The sequence below is a fragment of the Microcaecilia unicolor genome, chromosome 14 (assembly GCF_901765095.1).
Source record: "Microcaecilia unicolor chromosome 14, aMicUni1.1, whole genome shotgun sequence".
NCBI lineage: Eukaryota > Metazoa > Chordata > Amphibia > Gymnophiona > Siphonopidae > Microcaecilia > Microcaecilia unicolor.
This window is the reverse complement of record NC_044044.1, coordinates 10,811,736-10,833,685: the sequence shown is the minus strand read 5'-3', so window position 1 is coordinate 10,833,685 and position 21,950 is coordinate 10,811,736. Positions and strand designations below refer to the sequence as shown.

General features: G+C 45.6%; 1 protein-coding gene across 1 annotated transcript in view; it reads left to right on the top strand.

The window, feature by feature from the left end:
* The first annotated feature begins 3,369 nt into the window (after positions 1 to 3,369).
* Positions 3,370 to 21,950, top strand: part of LOC115458274 (serine protease 55-like) — a 35,275-nt gene continuing 16,694 nt past the window's right edge. The window contains exons 1-3 of the mRNA XM_030188137.1: positions 3,370 to 3,481; positions 11,142 to 11,346; positions 19,117 to 19,376. Of these exons, the coding sequence (XP_030043997.1) occupies positions 3,370 to 3,481; positions 11,142 to 11,346; positions 19,117 to 19,376 (577 nt within the window). The remainder of the gene's footprint in view (positions 3,482 to 11,141; positions 11,347 to 19,116; positions 19,377 to 21,950) is intronic.

Genomic DNA, 21,950 nt, shown 5'->3' with positions numbered 1-21,950 from the left:
TAGACTCCACCACCTCAACCGGGAGGCCATTCCATGCCTCCACCACCCTTTCTGTGAAATAATACTTCCTTAGGTTACTCCTAAGCCTATTCCCTCTTAACTTTGTCATATGCCCCCTCTTTCCAGACCTCTCCTTCATTTGGAAAAGGCTCTCTTCCTGTACATAAATGCCCTTGAGATATTTAAACATTTCTATCATGTCTCCTCTCTCCCGTCTCTGTTCCAGCGTATACATGTTGAGGTTCATAAGCCTGTCCCTATAATTTTTGCATTCAAAACCGCTTACTAATTTCGTAGCCGCCCTCTGGACCGACTCCATCCTGTTTATATCTTTCCGTAGGTGCGGTCTCCAGAACTGCACGCAGTATTCCAAATGTGGCCTCACTAGAGACTTATACAACGACACTATCACCTCCTTTTTCCTGCTGGTCATGCCTCTCTTTATGCACCCAAGCATCCTTCTGGCTTTGACCGTTGCTTTTTCTACCTGTTTGGAAGCTTTAAGGTCATCAGACACAATCACCCCCAAGTCCCACTCTTCCTTCACACTGAAGCACTACACCCCCTATACTGTACCAATCCCTCGGATTTTTGCGACCGAAGTGCATGACCCTGCATTTTTTGGGATTAAACTATAGTTGCCAAATATTGGTCCATTCCTCTAGCTTCGCTAGGTCCTTCCTCATGTCATTCACACCCTCCAGGGTGTCCACCCTGTTGCAGAGTTTAGTATCATCCACAAAGAGACAAACCTTACCAGACAGCCCTTCTGCAATATCACTCACAAAGACGTTAAAAAGAGCCGGCACTAGGACCGATCCCTGCGGTACTCCACTGACAACATCCTTTTCTTCAGAGCAAGCTCCATTTACCACTACCCTCTGTCTCCTACCATTCAACCAATTTTTAACCCAATCAGTTACTCTAGGTCCTATACCGAGGGCACTCAATTTATCAGTCGCCTGTGCGGAACCGTGTCAAAGGCTTTGCTGAAATCCAAGTATACCACATCAAGTGCCCCTCCCACATCCAACTGTTTGGTCACCCAGTCGAAGAAGACAGTCAGATTTGTCTGACATGACCTGCCACTAGTGAAGCCATGCTGCCTCGGGTCCCGCATTCCATGTAGGTCAAGAAATCTCACAATCCTCCTCTTTAGAAGCGTTTCCATTAGTTTACTCACCACCGAGGTCAGACTGACAGGTCTGTAATTCCCAACCTCCTCCTTACTTCCACTCTTGTGCAAAAGAACCACAGCTGCCCTTCTTCAGTCCACCGGGACCACTCCAGTTTCTAAGGAAGCATTGAAGAGGTCCGTCAGCGGAGCCGACAAACTTCTCCGAGTTCCTTAAGCACCCTTGGGTATATCCCATCAGACCCCATCGCTCTTTCTACTTTTAGTTTGGCAAGCTCCTCATGAACACAGTCCTCTGTAAACGGGTCTTGGTCTACCATACATCCATCCCCTTTAGCCTTTGTTTTCTGCAGCCCCCCCCTACCCCCGGTCTTTCATTCGTGAACACAGAGCTAAAATAATTGTTAAGCAGTGCAGCTTTATCCTTATCATCTTCCACATATTTCTCTCCCTCACCTTTGAGCCTCACAATGCTATTATGGCACTTCCTCTTGTCACTTACATATCTGAAAAAGGTCTTATCCCCCAATTTTACCGTAACAATGGTTAGTGTATCTGGGCTTAAAAAAGGTTTGGACAAGTTCCTGGAGGAAAAGTCTGTAGTCTGCTAGTGAGATGGACATGGAGGAAGCCACTGCTTGCCCTGGGATTGGTAGTGTGGAATGGTACTACTGTGTTTGTGCCATGTACTTGTGACCTGGATTGGCCACTGCTGGAAGCAGGATATTGGACTGACCCAGTATGGCTGTTCTTATGGGCTGTATTTTGGCTATTTGGGCTGCATCAGGAGTCTAATGAATTTCTTGTTTATATGAAGCATAGATTTGCTTTATGCGCAGAAAAACAAAACATCCACAATGGAATCATACATAATTATATAAGTGCATAAGTGTTGCCATACTGGGACAGACCGAAGGTCCATCTAGCCCAGTATCCTGTCTCCAACAGTGGCCAATCCAGGTCACAAGTACCTGGCAAGATCCCAAAACAGTAGAATACAATTTATGCTGCTTATCCCAGAAATACCTCACATGAACAAGTAGAACAGATGCGTGTAACATACATAGTAGATGACGGCAGAAAAAGACCTGCATGGTCCATCCAGTCTGCTCAACAAAATAAATTCATATGTGTATACCTTACCTTGATTTGTACCTGTATGTTATGTATATAGTACTGCTCTTAGTAGGGAAGTCTCATAAGGTCGCCGGGGTTTAATTGTAATCTCTTACATGCCCCTGTTTCGCGACAATTGTAATCATCGACTTACCCTACCTCCTTCCTCTTTTGTGGTGATTTTATAATTTTTCTATCTTTTTTTTATCTTTTTTTCTGATTATCAAACACCAGAGGTATGACTATTATCATTACTGCATACACATCAGGAGCTTTGGTGTTTGAACAATCTGACAAGGCTGTATACGTTTCTCACAAAAAATCATAACTTAGCTTAATTCTTGAAGTGCAGATCTCTCCCCGACAGGTGCCTGTTTCGCACGACGCGGCTTTCTCAAGGGGTTGATAACGCACTGATCCTGGAAACAAACAAAGAGATGCAAAGCGTCAGTACTGGCGTTCTCTAAAGCTGCATTAGCGTGCGGGAACATCTTAGCTTCTGGCTTACAGCGAGACAGCCTGTCCTCACTCAAGCTAAACGAAATCGTGAATGCGGCGGTTTTTAAAGGGCTGTATGGGATGCTTCCTGTTTCCGGTTTCCAGTTTTACAAGAGTTGAAAAACAATAGGAACATAGTGATCAAACGAGCTGATAAGAGAGGGGCGGTCGTCGTCCAAGACACAGCGAAGTACTTAGCAGAAGTGGAATCACAGCTAACAGATGTCTCTTCCTACAGTGAAATAGATAATGATTATATCAAAGGAATGGATCCTAAGGAGCTTGGGTGGCAGAGCCGGTGGCGGGGATAGTGCTGGGCAGACTTATACGGTCTGTGCCAGAGCCGGTGGTGGGAGGCGGAGCTGGTGGTTGGGAGGCGGGGATAGTGCTGGGCAGACTTATAGGGTCTGTGCCAGAGCTGGTGGTGGGAGGCGGGACTGGTAGTTGGGAGGCAGGGATAGTGCTGGGCAGACTTATACAGTCTGTGCCCTGAAGAGCACAGGTACAAATCAAGGTAAGGTATACACAAAAAGTAGCACATATGAGTTTATCTTGTTGGGCAGACTGGATGGACCATGCAGGTCTTTTTCTGCCATCATCTACTATGTTACTATGTTAAGATGATAGTGTCAGTCACACAAGAAGGTTTGATACAACCAGTTCTTGAACAACAATACACCCAGCGTTTTTTTGCTGGTAATCCTCGGAAGAGTTTGATGGTCCACTCAGAAGGTAAGTTTGGAGATCATCATGAAGTTATACGGATTTATGGTATCGTAGCAGTGGGATGACAGATTTTGTAAAGAGAATAAAATATATGAGCAAGTAACACCCGCATTAAACACTATTTGTGTTTTATAGGGAGGATCATTATGTAGCAGCGGCACTCAGGTGCGATAGGACTAAGTTCTCCTGAAGACGCCCACAGTGCGAGACACGTGGAGGGGCATAATCGAACGCGAACGCCTATCTCCATGGGCATCTATGTCCGAAAACGGGTACGTGAAGAGGCGGGACAGACCGCATTTTCGAAAAAATGGACGCTTTTCAGCTGTTTTTTTTTTTAGCGATAATGGAAACTAAAAACGCCCAGCTCAAAAATGTCCTAATCCGAGCCATTTGGTCGTGGGAGGGGCCACGATTCGTAGTACACTCGCCCCCCTGACATGCCAGGACACCAACTGGGCGCCCTAGAGGTCAGTGCGGTGGACTTCAGACAACGCTCCCACATGCATAGCTCCCTTACCACGGGTACTGAGCACCCAACCCCCCTCCCCCAAAACCCACTACCCACAAATGTACAACACTATCATAGCTCTTAGGGGTGAAGGGGGCACCTACATGTGGGTACAGTGGGTTTTGGAGGCCTCCCATTTACCAGCACAAGTGTTACAGGTAGGGGGGATGGGCCTGGGTCCACCTGGCTGAAGTGCACTGCGGTACCCACTAAAAGTGCTCCAGGGACCTGCATACACGCAGGCCTCTAGGACTTGTTGCTGCTATATAACATTGGCACACCAGTTGACACTTGAAGACTAATCTCTCTGAAAACGTCCTTTATTGAAATAAGCACGCTTACTCACAGAGTTAACTGCAGATCAGAGGTTGTGCCCCACTGGCAACGAGTCTCCCTGGTACTGAGATGAGCAGTAGGTCAGAGCTGGCAGAATGCTGTACAATGCCCTCTTTCATCCACATTCAAGGTAAGAACTTAAGTTCTGTAACGTGGCTAACACGTGAAAGGGATCTAAAACTGGCTTACAAAAATGGCCACTACCTCATGGACTACCGGAAACAAAACAGGGCACACTGACCCAGTAAGCAGGGGGAAAAGCACCATGGGAGTACAGCCTACCAACTTCGTGAGCATTTAACACAAGCTACTGGAATCACGGAGCCCAATACCCTACACTCACCACAATGCATTGCTGATGTGACTCTGCAGTGCGCATAACAGAAAAGGTGTCACACTCACCCGAGAGCCACATCAGAATCAGGGAAAGGCTGTCACAGGATAGAACACATTCTGCTGTCATGGTGGTGGGTACGGCATTTGAGGCTGGCCTAGAGGCTGGAAAAAAAAGTTTTTAAAGTGGGGTTTTTTTGGTGGGAGGGGGTTAGTGGCCACTGGGGGAGTCCATGGAGTTCATCCCCGATTCCCTCCAGTGGTCATCTGGTCAGTTGGGGCACTTTTTTGGGACTTGTTCGTGAAAAAAAAAAGGGTCCAAAAAAAGTGACCCAAAATCGCGGTAAAAACGCCTTTTTTTCGATTATCAGCTAAAGACGCCCATCTCTCCTCGGCCGATAACCACGCCCCCAGTTCCGCCTTCACCATGCCTCCGACACACCCCCATCAACTTTACCCGTTTCCGTGACGGATTGCAGTTGGAAACGCCCAAAATCGGCTTTCGATTACACCGATTTGGGCGCCCACGGGAGAAAGACGCCCATCTCCCGATTTGGGTCGCAATATAGGCGTTTTTCTCTTTCGATTATAAGCAGGATCATGTGTTGAGAGCCACAACAAATCCAAGATAGAAAAAAACGCGAAACATTCTGAGGTGCTTTTTTTGTTTTAAATCACTTTTATCACAGAGCACAGACTGCTGTCTGAGGCTGAACGCAACAACGGGACAACAAAGAAGAAAAGACCAAGCCAAAAGCCTGGAGGCTTTGTTTATTAGCATAAGTAGTGCTTAGCAGTGTTTAAGAACATGAAAAATACCACAGCACATTAGCTATTTAGCTTTGAAGAAAGAAGGGAGGGCTGTGAGTGCAATAATGTTTGCATGATATGTTGCTTGCAGAGTCCAGCCTCAGCAACAGGTTTTACTGAGCACTTACAAATATTAAAATAAAATTATAATACACAGAAGTCACAGCATATTAAAAAAGAAAATTAACAAAAAAAGAAAATATTTATAAAGGACAACAGTTTCTAGGACAAAGTATTTATTACATTTTAGCTGCCAGACCCTCAACCATTCTTCTAACTTTTGGAGATCCCTTCTCATCGTTTCTACTCCCTCCAGGGTATCCACTCTATTGGCTATTTTTGTGTCATCCGCAAAAAGGCAAACCTTTCCTTCCAACCCTTCAGCAATATCTCCCACAAATATATTAAACAGAATAGGCCCCAGCACCGACCCCTGAGGAACTCCACTGCTCACCTTCCTTTCCTCCGAGAGGATTCCATTTACCACCACCCTCTGCCACCTGTCGGTCAACCAGTTTCTTATCCACTTCACCACTTTTGGTCCTAAGTTCAACCCTTTCAGCTTACTCACGAGTTTTCTGTGGGGGATCATATCAAAGGCTTGATACGGCGGGTTCCTGTTTCCCCACATGCATCACTTCGCATTTGCTCACATTAAACATCATCTGCCATTTGGATGCCCAGTCTCCCAGTCTCTTAAGGTCATCTTGCAATTTTTCACAATCCTCTTGAGATTTAACAACTTTGAATAATTTTGTGTCGTCGGCAAATTTAATTACCTCACCAGTTATTCCCATATCTAGATCTAGATCATTCTCCATTGTGAATACTATTTAACCCTACTCTCTGTTTTCTATCCTTTAACCAGTTTTTAATCCACAATAGAACACTACCTCCTATCCCTTGATGTTCCAATTTCCAAGGCGCATAGCTCCCTAACCTTGTGGGCTGAGCCCCCCAAAACCCACTACCCACAACTGTACACCACTACCATAGTCCTTATGGGTGAAGGGGAGCACCTAGATGTGGGTACAGTGGGTTTATGGTGGGGTTTGGAGTGCTCACATGTACTACCACAAGTGTAACAGGTAGGGGGAGATGGGCCTGGGTCCGCCTGCCTGAAGTGCATTGCACCCAGTAAAACTACTCCAGGGACCTGCATACTGCTGCGATGGACCGCAGTATGACATTTCAGGCTGGCAAAAAAGTATTTTTAAAGATTTTTTTTGAGGGTGGGAGGGGGTTAGTGACCACCGGGGGAGTAAGGGGAGGTCATCCCCAATTCCCTCTGGTGGTCATCTGGTCAGTTCAGGCACCTTTTCATGGCTTGGTCGTAACAAAAAAGGACCAAGTAAAGTCGTCCAAGTGCTCGTCAGAGATGGCCTTCTTTTTTCAATTATGGGTCGAGGACGCCCATGTGTTAGACACACCCAAGTCCCACCTTCGCTACGCCTTTGACACACCCTTGGGAACTTTGGTCGTCCCCGCGACGGAAAGCAGTTGGGGACGCCCAAAATCGGCTTTCGATTATGCCGATTTGGGCGACCTTTTGCGAAGGACGCCCATCTTCCGATTTGTGTCGAAAGATGGGCATCCTTCTCTTTCGAAAATAAGCCTGTTGGTCTCACCAAATAACATCCCAGACCCTCCTATGAGTTTGGGCTTAATTGTGGCTATATGGAAAATTACTAAATGTGAACTCATTCTGAGTCCAGAGCACTTCCTTCCCCTGCATTACCTAGCATGTATCAGGATGGGGCCAGCCCCAGGCTTTTGTGAACCCCATTTTTTAAAATTTCTTCTTACTTTTTGAACATTTCTGTAATTATTCTTTCATGTTAAATGTCTAGAGTAGATTGTGTAGATCAGTGGAACAAACTCCTACTTTATTGACTTTTTAATTATACCTTTTACATAACAGAATGTGAAAAAGGTATAATGGAATGAAGAGTTTTGCAAGGCACTATATTTGTATTAGTAGGGACTAGCTGGCTACATGCCGCCAAGGTTCTGAAAATAGAGGGAGTACAGGTCAAAAAAGCAGTGCTTTTTTTGTGCCGGTCGCTCACCTGCCCGTTCCCTTCCATTCGTGCATCCATGCTCTTTGCTTTGAAATCTTTAACTTACCCGAAGTTGCGGCGAACTGGCAGTACAAACTGCTGGCAGGCAGGCTTGCCTCCTCGTTGCTTCCCTTCCCTCTCAGCACGTCCCGCCTTCCTCTGATATAATTTCCTTTCCTCAAGGGCGGGACGTGCTGAGAGGGAAGGGAAGCGACGAGGAGGCAAGCCTGCCTGCCAGCTGTTTTTACTGCCAGTTCACTGAGACTTCGTTTAAATTAAAGATTTCATGGCAGGGAGCATGGGTGCACGAACTGAAAGTTGGGGACCTGAGGGAGGGCGGGGGGCTGGGGTTTGAACGAATCGCTGGACATGCAGGGTACGGGAGGGCAGGGGAGAAAGGAGAATCACTGGACATGGATTTGAGGGGAAATCAGTGAAGAGAGATTTGCTGGACATGGATGGCAGGGGAGGACAGGGGGAATTGCTGGATATGGATGAGTGGGGAGGGCAGGGGAGAGAGGAGAATTGCTGGACATGGAGGGGAGGTGGGAGAAAGGAGAATCGCTGGACATGGATATGAGTGGAGGGCAGGGGACAGAGGAGAATCACTGGACATGGATATGAGGGGAGGGCAGAGGAGAGAGGAGACATGCTGGACATGGATATGAGTGGAGGGCAGGGGACAGAGGAGAATCACTGGACATGGATATGAGGGGAGGGCAGAGGAGAGAGGAGACATGCTGGACATGGATAGGAGGAGAGGGCAGGGGACAGAGGAGAATTGCTGGACATGGATAGGAGGGGAGGGCAGGGGACAGAGGAGAATCGCTGGACATGGATTTGAGGGGAAATCAGGGAAGAGAGAATTGCTGGACATGGATAGGAGGGGAGGGCAGGGGAGAGAGGAGAATTGCTGGACATGGATGGGAGGAGAGGGCAGGGGAGAGGAGAATCGCTGGACATGGATTTGAGGGGAAGGCAGGGAAGAGAGAATTGCTGGACATGGAAAGGAGGGGAGGGCAGGGGAGAGAGGAGAATCACTGGATATGGATAGGAGGGGAGGGCAGATGAGAGAGGAGACATGCTGGACATGGATGGGAGGGGAGGGTAGGAATTGCTGGACATGGAGGGGAGGGGACGTCAGGGGAGAAAGGAGACACTGGACATGAATTTGAGGGGAATTCAGGGAAGAGAGAATTGCTGGACATGATTAGGAGGGGACTGCAGGGGAGAGAGGAGTATTGCTGGACATGGAGGGGAGGGGTGGGCAGGGGAGAAAGGAGAACCTCTGGACATGGATTTGAGGGGAAATCAGGGAAGAGAGAATTGCTGGACATGTATAGGAGGGGAGGGCAGGGGAGAGGAGAAGAGAATTGCTGGACATGGATGGCAGGGGAGAGGAGAATCATTGGACATGGATGGCAGGGGAGGACAGGGGGCAGAGGGGAATTGCTGGACATGGATGAGAGGGGAGGGCAGGGAAGAGAGGAGAATCGCTGGACATGGATTTGAGGGTAAGGCAGGGAAAAGAGAATTGCTGGACATGGATAGGAGGGTAAGGCAGGGGAGAGAGGAGAATCGCTGGACATGGATGGGAGGAGAGGGCAGGGGAGAGGAGAATAGCTGCACATGGATGAGAGGGGAGGGCAGGGGAGAGAGGAGACATACTGGACATGGATGGGAGGGGAGGTCAGCAAAGAGAGATTCGCTGGACATGGATGGAAAGGGAGGGCAGGGGAGAGAGGAGAATCGTGGGACATGGATGAGAGGGGAGGGAAGGGAAGAGAGGAGAATCACTGGACATGGATGGCAGGGGAGGACAGGGGATAGAGGAGAATCGCTGGACATGGGAGGGGAGGGCAGGGGAGAGAAGAGACATGCTGGACATGGATGGAGGGGCGGGAAGACAGGAAGGAGAGAGAATTGCTGGACATGGATGGGAGGGGAGGGCAGGGGAGAGTGGAGAAATGCTGGAAATGGATGGAGAGGAGAGCTGGAGATAGAGGAGAATTGCTGGACATTGATGGATGGAGGAGTTGGTGGGGAGAGAGGAGAAATGCTGGACTTGGATGGAGGAGAGGGGAGAGAGAATTATTGCTTTGTATGGATATAGGGAAGGGAAGAGAGAGGAGAAATGCTGGACATGGATGGAGGAGAGGAGAGAGGAGAAGTGCTGGACATGGATGGAAGGGAGAAAAGAAAAAAGAAGATGCACATGGATGGAGATGAGGGAAAGGGAAGAGAGGACAAAAACTGCACATGGATGGAGAAAATAGGCAAAAACTGGATCCACGTTATACCTCCTCCAGTCAATTCCACGGAGAAGGACCCAGATTTGCTTATGGATGTAGGGCAAGAAATGAAGATGAAAGGAGGAAAGTAAAGAAATGGAAAGGAAGCCCTGGAAACAGAGTTAAGAGAACAGATAGAGAGCAGCAGAATCAGAGATTGTAACCAATATGGACAGAAAAATAAAGTCACCAGACAACAAAGGTAGAAAAAAATCATTTTATTTTCATTTTTGGAATATGTCCAATTTGAGAATTTACATCTGCTGTCTTATTTTGCACTGGGGATACTGGAGCTGTAACATCTTACAGAAATTATTTATAATGAAAAAAAAATTACATTGTTTTTTTTCTCCTATACTAGTATAATATTTTCAATGATGTCTGTTTATATGAGCCATGGCTGGTATAAGGGGTGTGGTTAATGTGGGTGTGGCTATATTAGGGGTGGATCCATATGTGGTGACCCACCGATAATGAGTACCAGCACCTTTTTTTCTACAAAAAAAGCACTGCAATAAGTATTGGTATAGCAGGAGCATGAATCTCGATATTGCAATAGGAGTAGATGAGCAGGATTGGTTGAGCTGAGCCATCAGAATATCAGTGGATGGGTCACTATGATGTCACATGCCTTTGTGATGTTACAGTAGCTGCCTCCTCAGTCAGTTCATGAGTCTCTGGATTGCTCATGGACCGTGTCTGGGGTTAATAGGCCTTTCTGCTGTTCCTAGAGATGCGTATTATAAAATATATGCTGAAAGTGTCTCTATGCCTCCTGCTTTGGATTACCGGGACATGCTGGGCAGGTGCGTAGTGTATGTAATAACATTTCTGGTAGGCAACATACAATCTGGCTCCTCCAGTCTCCAGATAGTCAATTCTAGTATTATCCCTGATAAAGTTATGTCAGCTACAATTAAGGTCAGCAGAATGTAATTCTTGCTAAGGTTGGCTATACTGCTTAATGCCAGCAATGAAGACAGCATAATTGTGCTTTTCTAGGGAAAATGCTTTATTGGATAAAGGAGGGATGTGATCTTGGCAAACTTAGCACATTGGGGCTCTGGGCTATCCTGCCTTTCATGAAGATAGTGGAATTACAAGTCCGCAAATACACGGAGGGTAAAACCAGGCCCAGCTGGGCTAGTCCATGGTGACAAGGAGTTTTCTGATGACCCTAGGAGAAACACCACATTCAAAGAACCCTATGGTAGGATAGTGGCCTGGTTCATACTGGGAAGGATACAGAGGGGGTACACGTCTGATGAAAAAATTCTGAAGCCTGGGTAAGGGGACATTGAACTCTAAGAAACCCTCTCTTTCAGGCTGTGGCTTTCGAGCAGATTATGATAAACGTCCTTCAAAGAACACCAGTCGCAGTTTCTACCAGTCCCGGATTGTTGGTGGCAGTGAAGCTCTCCCTGGGGAATGGCCCTGGACCGTCAGTATCCAGGACTTGTATACACATATCTGTGGAGGTTCCATCCTGAACACCTGGTGGATCCTTACAGCTGCACACTGTTTCCCAGGGTGAGTAGCTCAGCTTCACTCATCCAAATAGTCCAAAGTCTTCTGCAATTTCACCTGCCTTCATTAACAATTTCAGTCCCTGAACCTTCTGTAAGTTTTTGGGTCTCCTTTTCTATTTTCAGCTCATTCTGATCTCTGCCTTTCGTAGTCTCCAGTGTCAGTCTCTGCATTAAGCTGGAGTCTTCTGTGGTATTTTCAGCATGAGCCAGGGCTGGCTTATCCATTAGAAAGAACAGGTGGGGAGGATTGGTGGTGGACCAATTTTTGTACCTGGTGCAATGGAGGGAAGAACAATATTTGCTTAGTATTACCTTTTGCAATAACATCCCTCCTTGGAGGAAGCAAAAGATGTAAAATGACAAAAATCCTCACTCAAACTAGCAGTTGATCTCATCAAAATGCTTACAGAGTCTATTCAAAAAAACTCAGATGGTTTCTCATAAAGACATAAAAGTCACAGGAAGCATCCACTTAAACACCTACCAGCAATCTGTGCAATTACAACTTGTAATTGTGGTAAAGCTAATCTGGCAACAACTAAGTACATAAGTACATATAAGTACATAAGTAATGCCATACTGGGAAAAGACCAAAGGTCCATCGAGCCCAGCATCCTGTCCCCGACAGCGGCCAATCTAGGCCAAGAGCACCTGGCAAGCTTCCCAAACGTACAAACATTCTATACATGTTATTCCCGAAATTGTGGATTTTTCCCAAGTCCATTTAGTAGCGGTCTATGAACTTGTCCTTTAGGAAACCGTCCAAACCCTTTTAAAACTCTGCTAATCTAACCGCCTTCACTACGTTCTCCGGCAACGAATTCCTTGAGTTTAATTATGCGTTGGGTGAAGAAAAAATTTCTATTTGTTTTAAATTTACTACACTGTAGTTTCATCGCATGCCCCCTAGTCCTAGTATTTTTGGAAAGCGTGAACAGACGCTTCACATCCACCTGTTCCACTCCACTCATTATTTTATATACCTCTATCATGTCTCCCCTCAGCCGTCTCTTCTCCAAGGTGAAAAGCCCTAGCCTCCTTAGTCTTTCTTCATATGTAGTTTTATGTGCTTGTTGGAGTAGGGTCATGTCATTAAAAGGGGACTCAGAGATGACAGGTTACCCATTTCAAGCCTGTAGATTTTGGGACATTCCTGGCTCCATCCTGAAGCATTGTCGGACTTACAAATTTCCAGCTGCTCTGAAGATAGTATAAATGTGTATTATATTCTAGGCATGCATCCATGTAATTTATAAAATATAGGCATTCATCGCAACTCTGCCTCTGCTCTACCCAAACTACACCATTGGGAATGCTGCATGGTCTACATTAAGCATTTGCAAACTTTTGACAAGTGCACTTTTTTACAAGTGTGTATTTACCCTGCACAATTTTATGAGTTCTTTGGTAAATGAGGCTTTACCCATGAAAAATGCTTTATATTACCCCTCCCAAAGCTATCTTCTAAAAACAATTTGACAGCTCTAACTTGCAGAACTCGGTGCCCCTTTTACAAAGCAGCGTTCAGTCCAACACTGGCTTACCACTCGCTAAAAAGGAAGAACCGCCGGGCTACCACAGCAGCCTGGCGGTACTTCCCACCCCCAGTGCGTTGTCATATCTAGTGAAAGTGTGTATCCGGCAGTAATTGTGCAGTGCCGCACACTGCCCAGTTACCTCTGGGCTAGCGCTGGAGTCCTTACCACCACCTCAATAGATGGCGGTAAGGGCTCCCCCCCCCCCCCCAAAAATGGCCGCTTGCCACACAGCCATTTCTTTAAAAATGAAAGACCTACCTTTCACCAGCTGCGGCCCCCATTTGCCACAGCTTGGTAGGCGTCACTGCAAACATTGCACCGAGCTCTAGAACCCCATTACCGTTCTGCCCTCCATTGCACCAGGTACAAAAATAAGGACCTGTATAGAATATGTAAACCGCTTTGATTGTAACCTCAGAAAGTTTATCATTTGTGACTTACTAGACAGCTGTAGCTGCCAGCACAAAGCAAAGCAGTGTTCAGGCTAAAAATATACATTTAAGAAGGAAAGGAAAAGAAACACCATTAAATAATAGGAAAGGCATTCAGGGCTCCTTTTACAGAGCAGCGGTAAGCCCAATGCAGACTTACTGCTCGCTTTTCTAGGACGACCACCGGCCTAACGCGACCGCTGGCGGTACTCCCGCCCTGTGCACGCACCATTTTCGGGGGAAAAAGAAAACCCCTGGAAATGGCTTGTGCAGCGGTAATCAGCCATCGCCGCTCATTGCCCGGTTACCGCCGGGTTAGCATGGGAGCCCTTATCGCCACCTCAATGTGTAAGGGCTCCCTGTTGCATGGCCACACGGTGGCGAGCGGGAAAAACGGCCCTGCCACTAGCACAGGGCCCTTTATCACACTGCTTGGTAAAATTAACCCCTTAATCACTCAGAGAATACAGAGACATAGGGGAAAACTAAGGCTCATGAAAACATACAAACACTCAAGCTGGGACCTCTTCTGACACCATTTTCCCAAAGGCTCCCAAACACTTCCAGTTTGAAATATTCATATAGTAGTATCCCAGTGCATCAAATCAAAACAACTTTTTCATTTTTTCTTTCAAAACGGGGATCTTCAGATTTAAAACTTAGCTGTATAGTTGCAATTCAGCATGGTGGTATGAAGGGCTACACTTTGAATTGCATACCTCTTCCCTGAAGAAGAATATCGAAACCTGGCCATGTTGGCAGAGGTTTGCTCTGGGAGAAAAATGCTGCTGAATTGCAACTATACAGCTAAGTTTTAAAATTTTGACTATAAGGAAGAATTGAATATAGAATTATTCAGAAGCACATACACATATATATATATATATATATAAAAAAGGAATTAAATAATAGAAAAAATATTTCAATACGGGTGGATCAATGAGGATGTAAGTAACGCCAATGTACGGAAACAGCAGTTCCGAATGGTGGGAAGGTTTAAATCTGAAGATCCCCGTTTTGAAAGAAAAAATGAAAAAGTTGTTTTGATTTGATGCACTGGGATACTACTATATGAATATTTCAAACTGGAAGTGTTTGGGAGGATTGTGATTATATTACTTATGTACTAGCATATCAAATCCCATCTCCCTTTTCCCCCTCCCAGTAGGGAAAGAGTGGCCTAATAATTAGAATAGCAGCCTAAGAACCAGGGCAACCAAGGTTTAAATGCCACTTCTCCAATTGACATTCATAGTGATCTTGGACGAGTGACCCCTTATTTCCTGTTGCCTTAGGTAGCCATTTGTAAGTTCTTTGGGGAAGGAACTTATTGTACATGAATTCTAAAAATGCTTAAAACTGCTCTGAGATTATTTGGTAAGTCAGGCTAAAACACCAATTAAACAACAGAACTAAGGTTAAAGGCAGAAGTGCACACACAGGCACCCTAATTAAGAAAACAAGACACAGGAATGCCCACAGGCACACAGACTAGAACAAGGTAGCAAGAAATCTAAACAGAAGTGCCCATGGGCACACAGACTAGAAGAAGGCAGAAGTGCTACACTGCACACGGACTAACCTGGGGACCTTTGGCATTGCAAAGGCCCTGAATGAAGGTGCACCACTTCCTTATAAATAGGACAGAGGCAGGAAATACACTGAACCCAAGTGAGGCTTGGAACACACAGGAAATGGAAACCCTACACACTGAACACCAAAGTGAGGCTTGGAACACACAGGGCAAACACAACAATGCAGATAGAAGCCAGCTCAAGAGCTGACCAGAAGAAATAAGGTGAGTCAAAAGAGGGTTCACGGCCACTAAGGTGACATCAAGCCTCTCCCACATTTCTTTCAAACCTCTTGAAGGGTGATGCAGATAAACATCTGGTAACCTCTTTACACTCTTGACTGACTCCGCTCCTAGCCACTTTAACATCAGGTTCATCTTTTGCATTGGCATGAGCTTCATAATTGCTGTGGCAAAATTGGACTTCCACCTTCTATACCCCTCTGGGCAGTCAGTAAACTGGGTAAGGCTCATGTATGTTGCTAGATCTTCTCTCTCTAAAGTATCTAGTGTGCTGGCATTTGGTATCTGCGGTTGGCTATTGGCCGGGGGTTTGTCTGGAATCGGGTGTAAAGTGTGGCTGAAGAAGTGGCTCTTGATTAGTCACAGTGTGTTATGCTGGGCGTAACTGCTCAACTTTTATCTGAGCCCCATTCCTGGGTAGCTCCAGAGTCTGTGTCTGAAATAAAGTGTTTCCATGGAGCAAGTGCCAGCTTAGAGATGACGGAGGCTGAGTGGGAGAGGATAGAACGGGCAGCGGCGGGGGTGTCCACTAATGTACCCTTTAAGGAAAATGCTATAAAGGTATTGTTTAGGTGGTACTTGACACCTGAGCGTCTTCAGCATATATACCCTGCATCGTCGGGATTGTGCTGGAGGGGTTGTGGGGTCAAAGGTACCATGGGGCATATATGGTGGGCCTGTGTAAAGATACGGGACTTTTGGAAATCGATCCAGAGTAGGTTGCAAAAGTGGTTGGGGTGCCCGATCCCTTGGAGTTCAGCCTTTTTTCTGTTTTCGGCTAAGGAGACAAGCCTTTCATAAGATCAGCGGATATTGACGCGGTATGCAACAGGTGCGGCTAGGATTATAATTGCTTCTTGTTGGAAGCAGTCTAAGACTCCTCCAATAGCAAGATGGCTTTCTAAACTAAGGTATGTCAGTGAGATGGAGAGGCTCATAGCGGAGCGGCGTAATGAGACAAATAGGTGGCACACGATTTGGGAACCTTTTATCAGTCATGCATAGTGTAACTGGAGGTGGAGGTTGGGGCCTTGAATGTTGGTTGGCTTGAGTGGGGGGGGGAGTAGGGAGGGGGGAGTTGGGGACTCTGGGGACTTTTGAAAAGTTTATAAAACAATGAAGTTATAATGTGCTGTCTTTTGCAAATTGGAATAGTAGTTTCTGGCGTTCCTAATGGTGCTATGGATTGTGTTTATGTATACATTGCCTTCACATTGCATTTTGTATCACTTATTCTAATTGATAATAAAGACGTTGTACAATGAAAAAAAAAAAGATGTACAAGAGTTGGGAAAGTAGTCAAAGGGCGGGTAACATACAACAAAATGTTGTAAGGGGGATAATGGGCATCCCTGCCTTGTTCCTCTATACAGCGTAAACAGATCCGAGTTACTCCCATTAACTCGCACAAGCTCTAGGAGCCTCTTAAAATGCCTGAATCCATCTCCGGAAGTGAATTCCAAACCCCATGGCCTCCAGTACCTTATACATAAAGGACCAATGGACCCTATCAAAAGCTTTTTCAGCGTCCAGACTAAGGAGACACAATGGCCTTTGGTTTCTCCTCGCTAGGAACATAAGATCTACTGTACTCCTGATGTTATCCATGGCCTTACGGTGAGACACAAATCCGACTTGGTCTGGATGTATGAGTGTCGGCATCAAGGGTGCAAGTCTATTTGCCAGCACTTTCGCTAGTATTTTAACGTCTGTGTTCAGGACCGAAATGGGTCGGTACGAGCCGCATTCAGCAGGATCTTTATCTGGTTTGGGCAACACCGCAATCCAAGCAATGGATAAAGGCAATGTCCCCCCACCTCCTACCTGATTGAACAAGTCGGCTAGTAATGGTGCCAGTGACCCACCCCTCTTCCTCTTCCCTGCTCTCCCATCTCTCCCCCTTCTAATTCCCAGTCCCTTGTTACACTCTCCATTCCCATCTCCCCCCATTCCACTCTCCCCCCCCCCCCCCCGTTCCATCCTCTCACCAGACAGTGCCACCCGGCACCAAATGGGGCTGTTTAGAGAAAGCAACCCACAATACCCGATGAACCACCCTTCTCAGCCCCCGCACCACTCACACACCCTCATCCTGATTTACCTTTAGCATATTATACCAATTCACCCACCACCTCGTCACACTTCAGCAGTTATTACCACTTTAACATTGTCCAACTTCCAAGCTGCATAGTGTGTCCCAGTGCTTTTGCACTGAATGCCTGAGTAAAATTCATCACTGTACTGACCAGCTCATGTCCCTTGTTTCGAAGACTTCTGCCCCACTCTTTTCCACTTCTGGAACTTTGCTTTTGTGGAAGGCGCCATCTCCGCCGGCGGAGCCACTGTTATAGTCAGGCCCGCTTCATGGAGGCTCTGCCATGCATCCGAGACCCGGCAAAACCGAAACTGCTTGCCTTTTAGCTCGAAGCTCACCGCGAATGGAAAGCTCCAACGATAGGCAATCTTCTCCTTTTGCAAAATCTCGACAGGCTTCATAGCCCTTCTCAGCGCCAGTGTGTAGATGGATAGGTCCTGAAAACAATGACCTGATCTTCATTGTAGTCCAGCGTGGCTTGCTGATGAGCCCTTTGCCAGACTTGCTGTTTGAAAGCGTACGACATGAAGCGCACCACTATGTCTCTAGGTCTGTTTCCCACAGCTTTACCCAGGGCACGATGTGCGCGTTCTATCGCCATTTCACCAGAGGCACAGGTTTCGCCCAGGATCTGTTTGCACAGGGTACGTACAATAGTATGGACGTCTTCTCCGCCACCACTCTCCGGTACCCCTCGGAATCTCAAATTGTGTCTGCGTCCCCGGTTTTCAAGATCGTCTAGTTTATATTGTAGATCCTCTGCCTGCTCAGTTAGTTGGGTTATGCATGCCTCTATCGCCACGTTAGTTTCGGCCAGTTCTTCAGCTCGCTCCTCCAGTACCTCCACGCGGCCTCCCAACTCTCACAGGTCTCGCGTCTACGTGTTCCAGGATCTCCACCCTGGAAGCCTTTATTTCCTCCCGTATCACCTCCAGCCATTTTGTTAAGTCTTTCGGAGTGCTTTTCTTTTAGGAGCTGTGCTTCGTAGGTCCGCATGGGAGGACGCCGTATCAGAATCGGATGACCGCCTTAACTCCGGGGACACATGGCGCGACAGGCCCTTCGCCTGCTGACGAGTGGAATGACGCTCCCCTTCCCGATGCTGCGACCCGGATATTTTGCTCATTTTGTTCAATGGTGTCCACTCACCTCTGTCAAGTGGTTAAGCATCAAAATTACAGTGGATGGTCACGGATATTGGCTCAATGGTGTAGGAAGGTGCAGAAGCTAGATTCTCAGGCAGCCATCTAGCCTCGTGACGTCACTTCCTCCGATACAGGTGGTATTTTGTTGGAGGTCAATTGGTTCTTGCTTTTGTGAGGTTGGGAGGTGCAATGTTGGTGTCACTGAGCCCCTCTTGTCATTTTGTATATTTACTAAATCCCCTATTATAAATGTCACTGCACGCCACTGAGGAGGAACATGCTAGACATGGGACCAGGGTAAAGAAGGAAAGTTTAGATGATGCTCTCCTGCCACAGCACCACCCTCCAAATGCTGCCATCCTAGGCAGACACCAAGTCTATCTACTAACAGGCCAACCCTACTACCCATCTGTTCCCTGTAGAAGGAAAGTGAAAACAGAAGGGGAAGGGCTAGATTTAAGAAGCAAAGTGGTAGATATGTAGCTGTGCTCTGTCCCTAACCCCCACTTCCAGTTCTCTGCACACTCTCCGAGAGGGAAGGGACTAGAGGAGGAAGCAAAGGGTTGTTTTATGCTACCTGAGATTTTAGGTACTGATCAAAAGTCATTGGGTTGAACATTTTGTGTTCATGTATATCAAAGTCTCTGGTGCTACCTCTAAATTTGCTGTATCCTAGGTGATCACCTAGGTCTGCCTAATGGACAAGCTGGTCTTCACACGTTCTCTAATAGTTTCTTTGTTCTCAGTTATAGCACCTATTATATGAGAGTGGAAGTTGGAGTGACATCCATCCATCAAAGAAAGGAATTGATAAGGGTGAAGACTGCCTTCAGTTATCCGTTGTTCAACTTTGACGACTTCGGCTATGACATTGGGCTGCTGCTACTCATGGAGCCAATACAGTTCAACGTGCTGAAAAGACCCATCTGCCTCCCACCTGCAGGCGAATTGGAATACGACGACTGGAAGTCATGCTATGCTGTTGGGTGGGGGACAGTGGACTATAGTGAGTAAACTGTGTGGCAGTGCTATTAGACAGATGAAAAATGGTTCAGTCCAGAAGTAGGGAAAAAAGAAAGCCTTAAGCTCCTCAAGGAGTCATCAAACATCCTAAAACTGACAAAAATATAGTGCAAAAATTGGTGCATAGTCTGAAGGCTATGATCCATTTTATTGGACTAATACAAGAATTACGACAGTGCAAAGGAGCAGATCGGAATAAGAAAATTGTTTTCAAACACTTTATTCTTGTGAGCTGTAGAAATAAAACCAAACAAGCCCTTATTTGGTTTTATTTCTACAGCTCACAAGAATAAAGTGTTTGAAAACAGTTTTCTTATGCTGATCTTCTCCTTTGCACTGCTTGGATTTTGTGGATCGCTTGATCTGCTGTGTTCTTGGACCTTCTAATATAAGAATTATCCAAAGATAATGCGGCACCTGAGATCTCCAAATCATGCCAGTTCCTTCTCCAGAACTAAAGTCCCAGATGTGGCTAATCTGAAGAAGGAAATGATGTGGTTTGTAAAACTCATGGTACTGCTTCATTGTTAGATCATTTTTGTGTTGGCCTAATAAAGATTCAGTTTTTCCCAGGAGATGGATAACGCAACCAGACTTTGTCTCTCCAAAGAGGGGTTCTACAATTGTCTAAATAATGTAAGGAGGATAATAGATGCTGTAGGTGCCTGGGGGAGGTCCTTGGTATCACTTTCAGTACTTGAGGTCCACAAATGGGTCATTGTTCAGGTTTTATCTTTATTTGATAAGCTGCCCATCAAAACTAATACCTAAGTGGTTTACAATAGTACTAGTAAAATAAACAACTAATAGACAATTGATAAAGGTAGATAGAAAAGAGTTATCCATATGCTTCAGGCTTCTGCTCTGTCTGCCACGCCAACAAAAATCAAGCCACTGCTCAAAATATGCTAATCATTAAAAGCATCATTAGACAAAAATGCTTTTAACTGTTTCCTAAATTGTAAATATAAAGGCATTAGATGCAGCTAATTAGGTAGATGGTTCAATAGCAAAGGACCCATCGCACTAAATATGGAATCATAAATGGAATCTAGATGAATGACACTAAAAGAAGGTATCACTAACAAATTTAGTTCCGATGATCTCAGAGGCCTAAGTGATAAATAAGTTATCAAGAAATGGGATAAAGTCATTGGCATCTCAGAATGATAAACGTTATAGAATTATGGAAGAATCTTGAAAGTTATTCTATGTGAAATTGGGAGCCAGTGCTCTTCCCTCACAATAAATATGCATGAGATAAATTTGCATACCAAGGAGGTAGTGCATGCAAATTTGTCTTATGCATATTGATTGTGGATATCCTGAAAACCTGACTGGCTGAGTGTGTCCTGAGGACTGGGTGGAGAACCCCTGCTGTAGACCAGTGCTTATTAGACTTATCATGGACACAGAAAACATGTCACCCCTGATCATGATTCTGTTTCCAGCCCGTCTAGGTCATGACCCTAAATGAGAGTTTTGCAAACCGCATTTGGAATGATGACCCAGCCCTAGACAAAATCACTCTCACGGATATTCAGATGGAGTTCCAAAATAGTAATTCAAAGTTTATTGAATTGATGCAATTTATTGCTTATTCCACCTCTTCCAGAACACAGTTTGTAAAAATATTTTTTCACCTTTCTTTACCTGTATTTAAAATTTATATACCATTGTTATCAACAGTAACCCAATAAAAACATTCACATTAAACACCATCAAAATTGGCAAACAAACTGTTAGAACATTAAGAATCATTCGTTAATAAATCAGCAGACTACGTATTCCTTCAAAACTATTACCCACAATTCAAAATAACTCTGTTCCTCTGGGTCCTCACATACCTGTTGTAGAAAGGGCCAGGAGACGTCTATTTTCCTTGCTACTCTAGGGGCAAATATACCTCTTTGGTCCATATTCCTGTTTCATACCTTTAAAGAGTCCCTGGAATTGTATCTCTTTACTCAAGCTGTTCTTGCGTGTATCCTTCCTTTTGACCCCTACTCATTTTGGTTTCTGCTCTATAGCAGTGGCTACCTTATGAATCCCAAGTGGGGACCTCAAACTCCTTTGGTGTCTGTTCTGATGTCCCAAAGCTCCTATTCTTTGGGCATTACCAACTCAGGCACACAGAAACCCCCCTTTGATGCTGAACTCCTTCTCCTTTTCTACTCCAAACTCAGGTTAGATACATAATGCTGTGGAACTCAGGACATAAGAACATATTGGGTCAGACCAATTGTCCATCTAGTCCTGTATCCTGTTTCCAACAGTGGCCAATATGCTCATGCTTGATGAGTCTAGATATTATTTTTAATTCTTGGTTTTATTCATTATATGTTAACAATTTTTAAAAATATATTATTTCTATGTTTTGTATTCTATGTAGACCCCTGACGCAGGTGCTAGTCACCGAAACACGGCCCGTGTCGGGTCAAGGCTCATTCATTAAAGAACTTTGTTCCATATTAAAGGCCCATGGTGCTGTTTTTTTGTTCCAACAGTGGCCAAGCCAGGTCACAGAAACCCAAATTGTGGCAACATTCCATGCTAT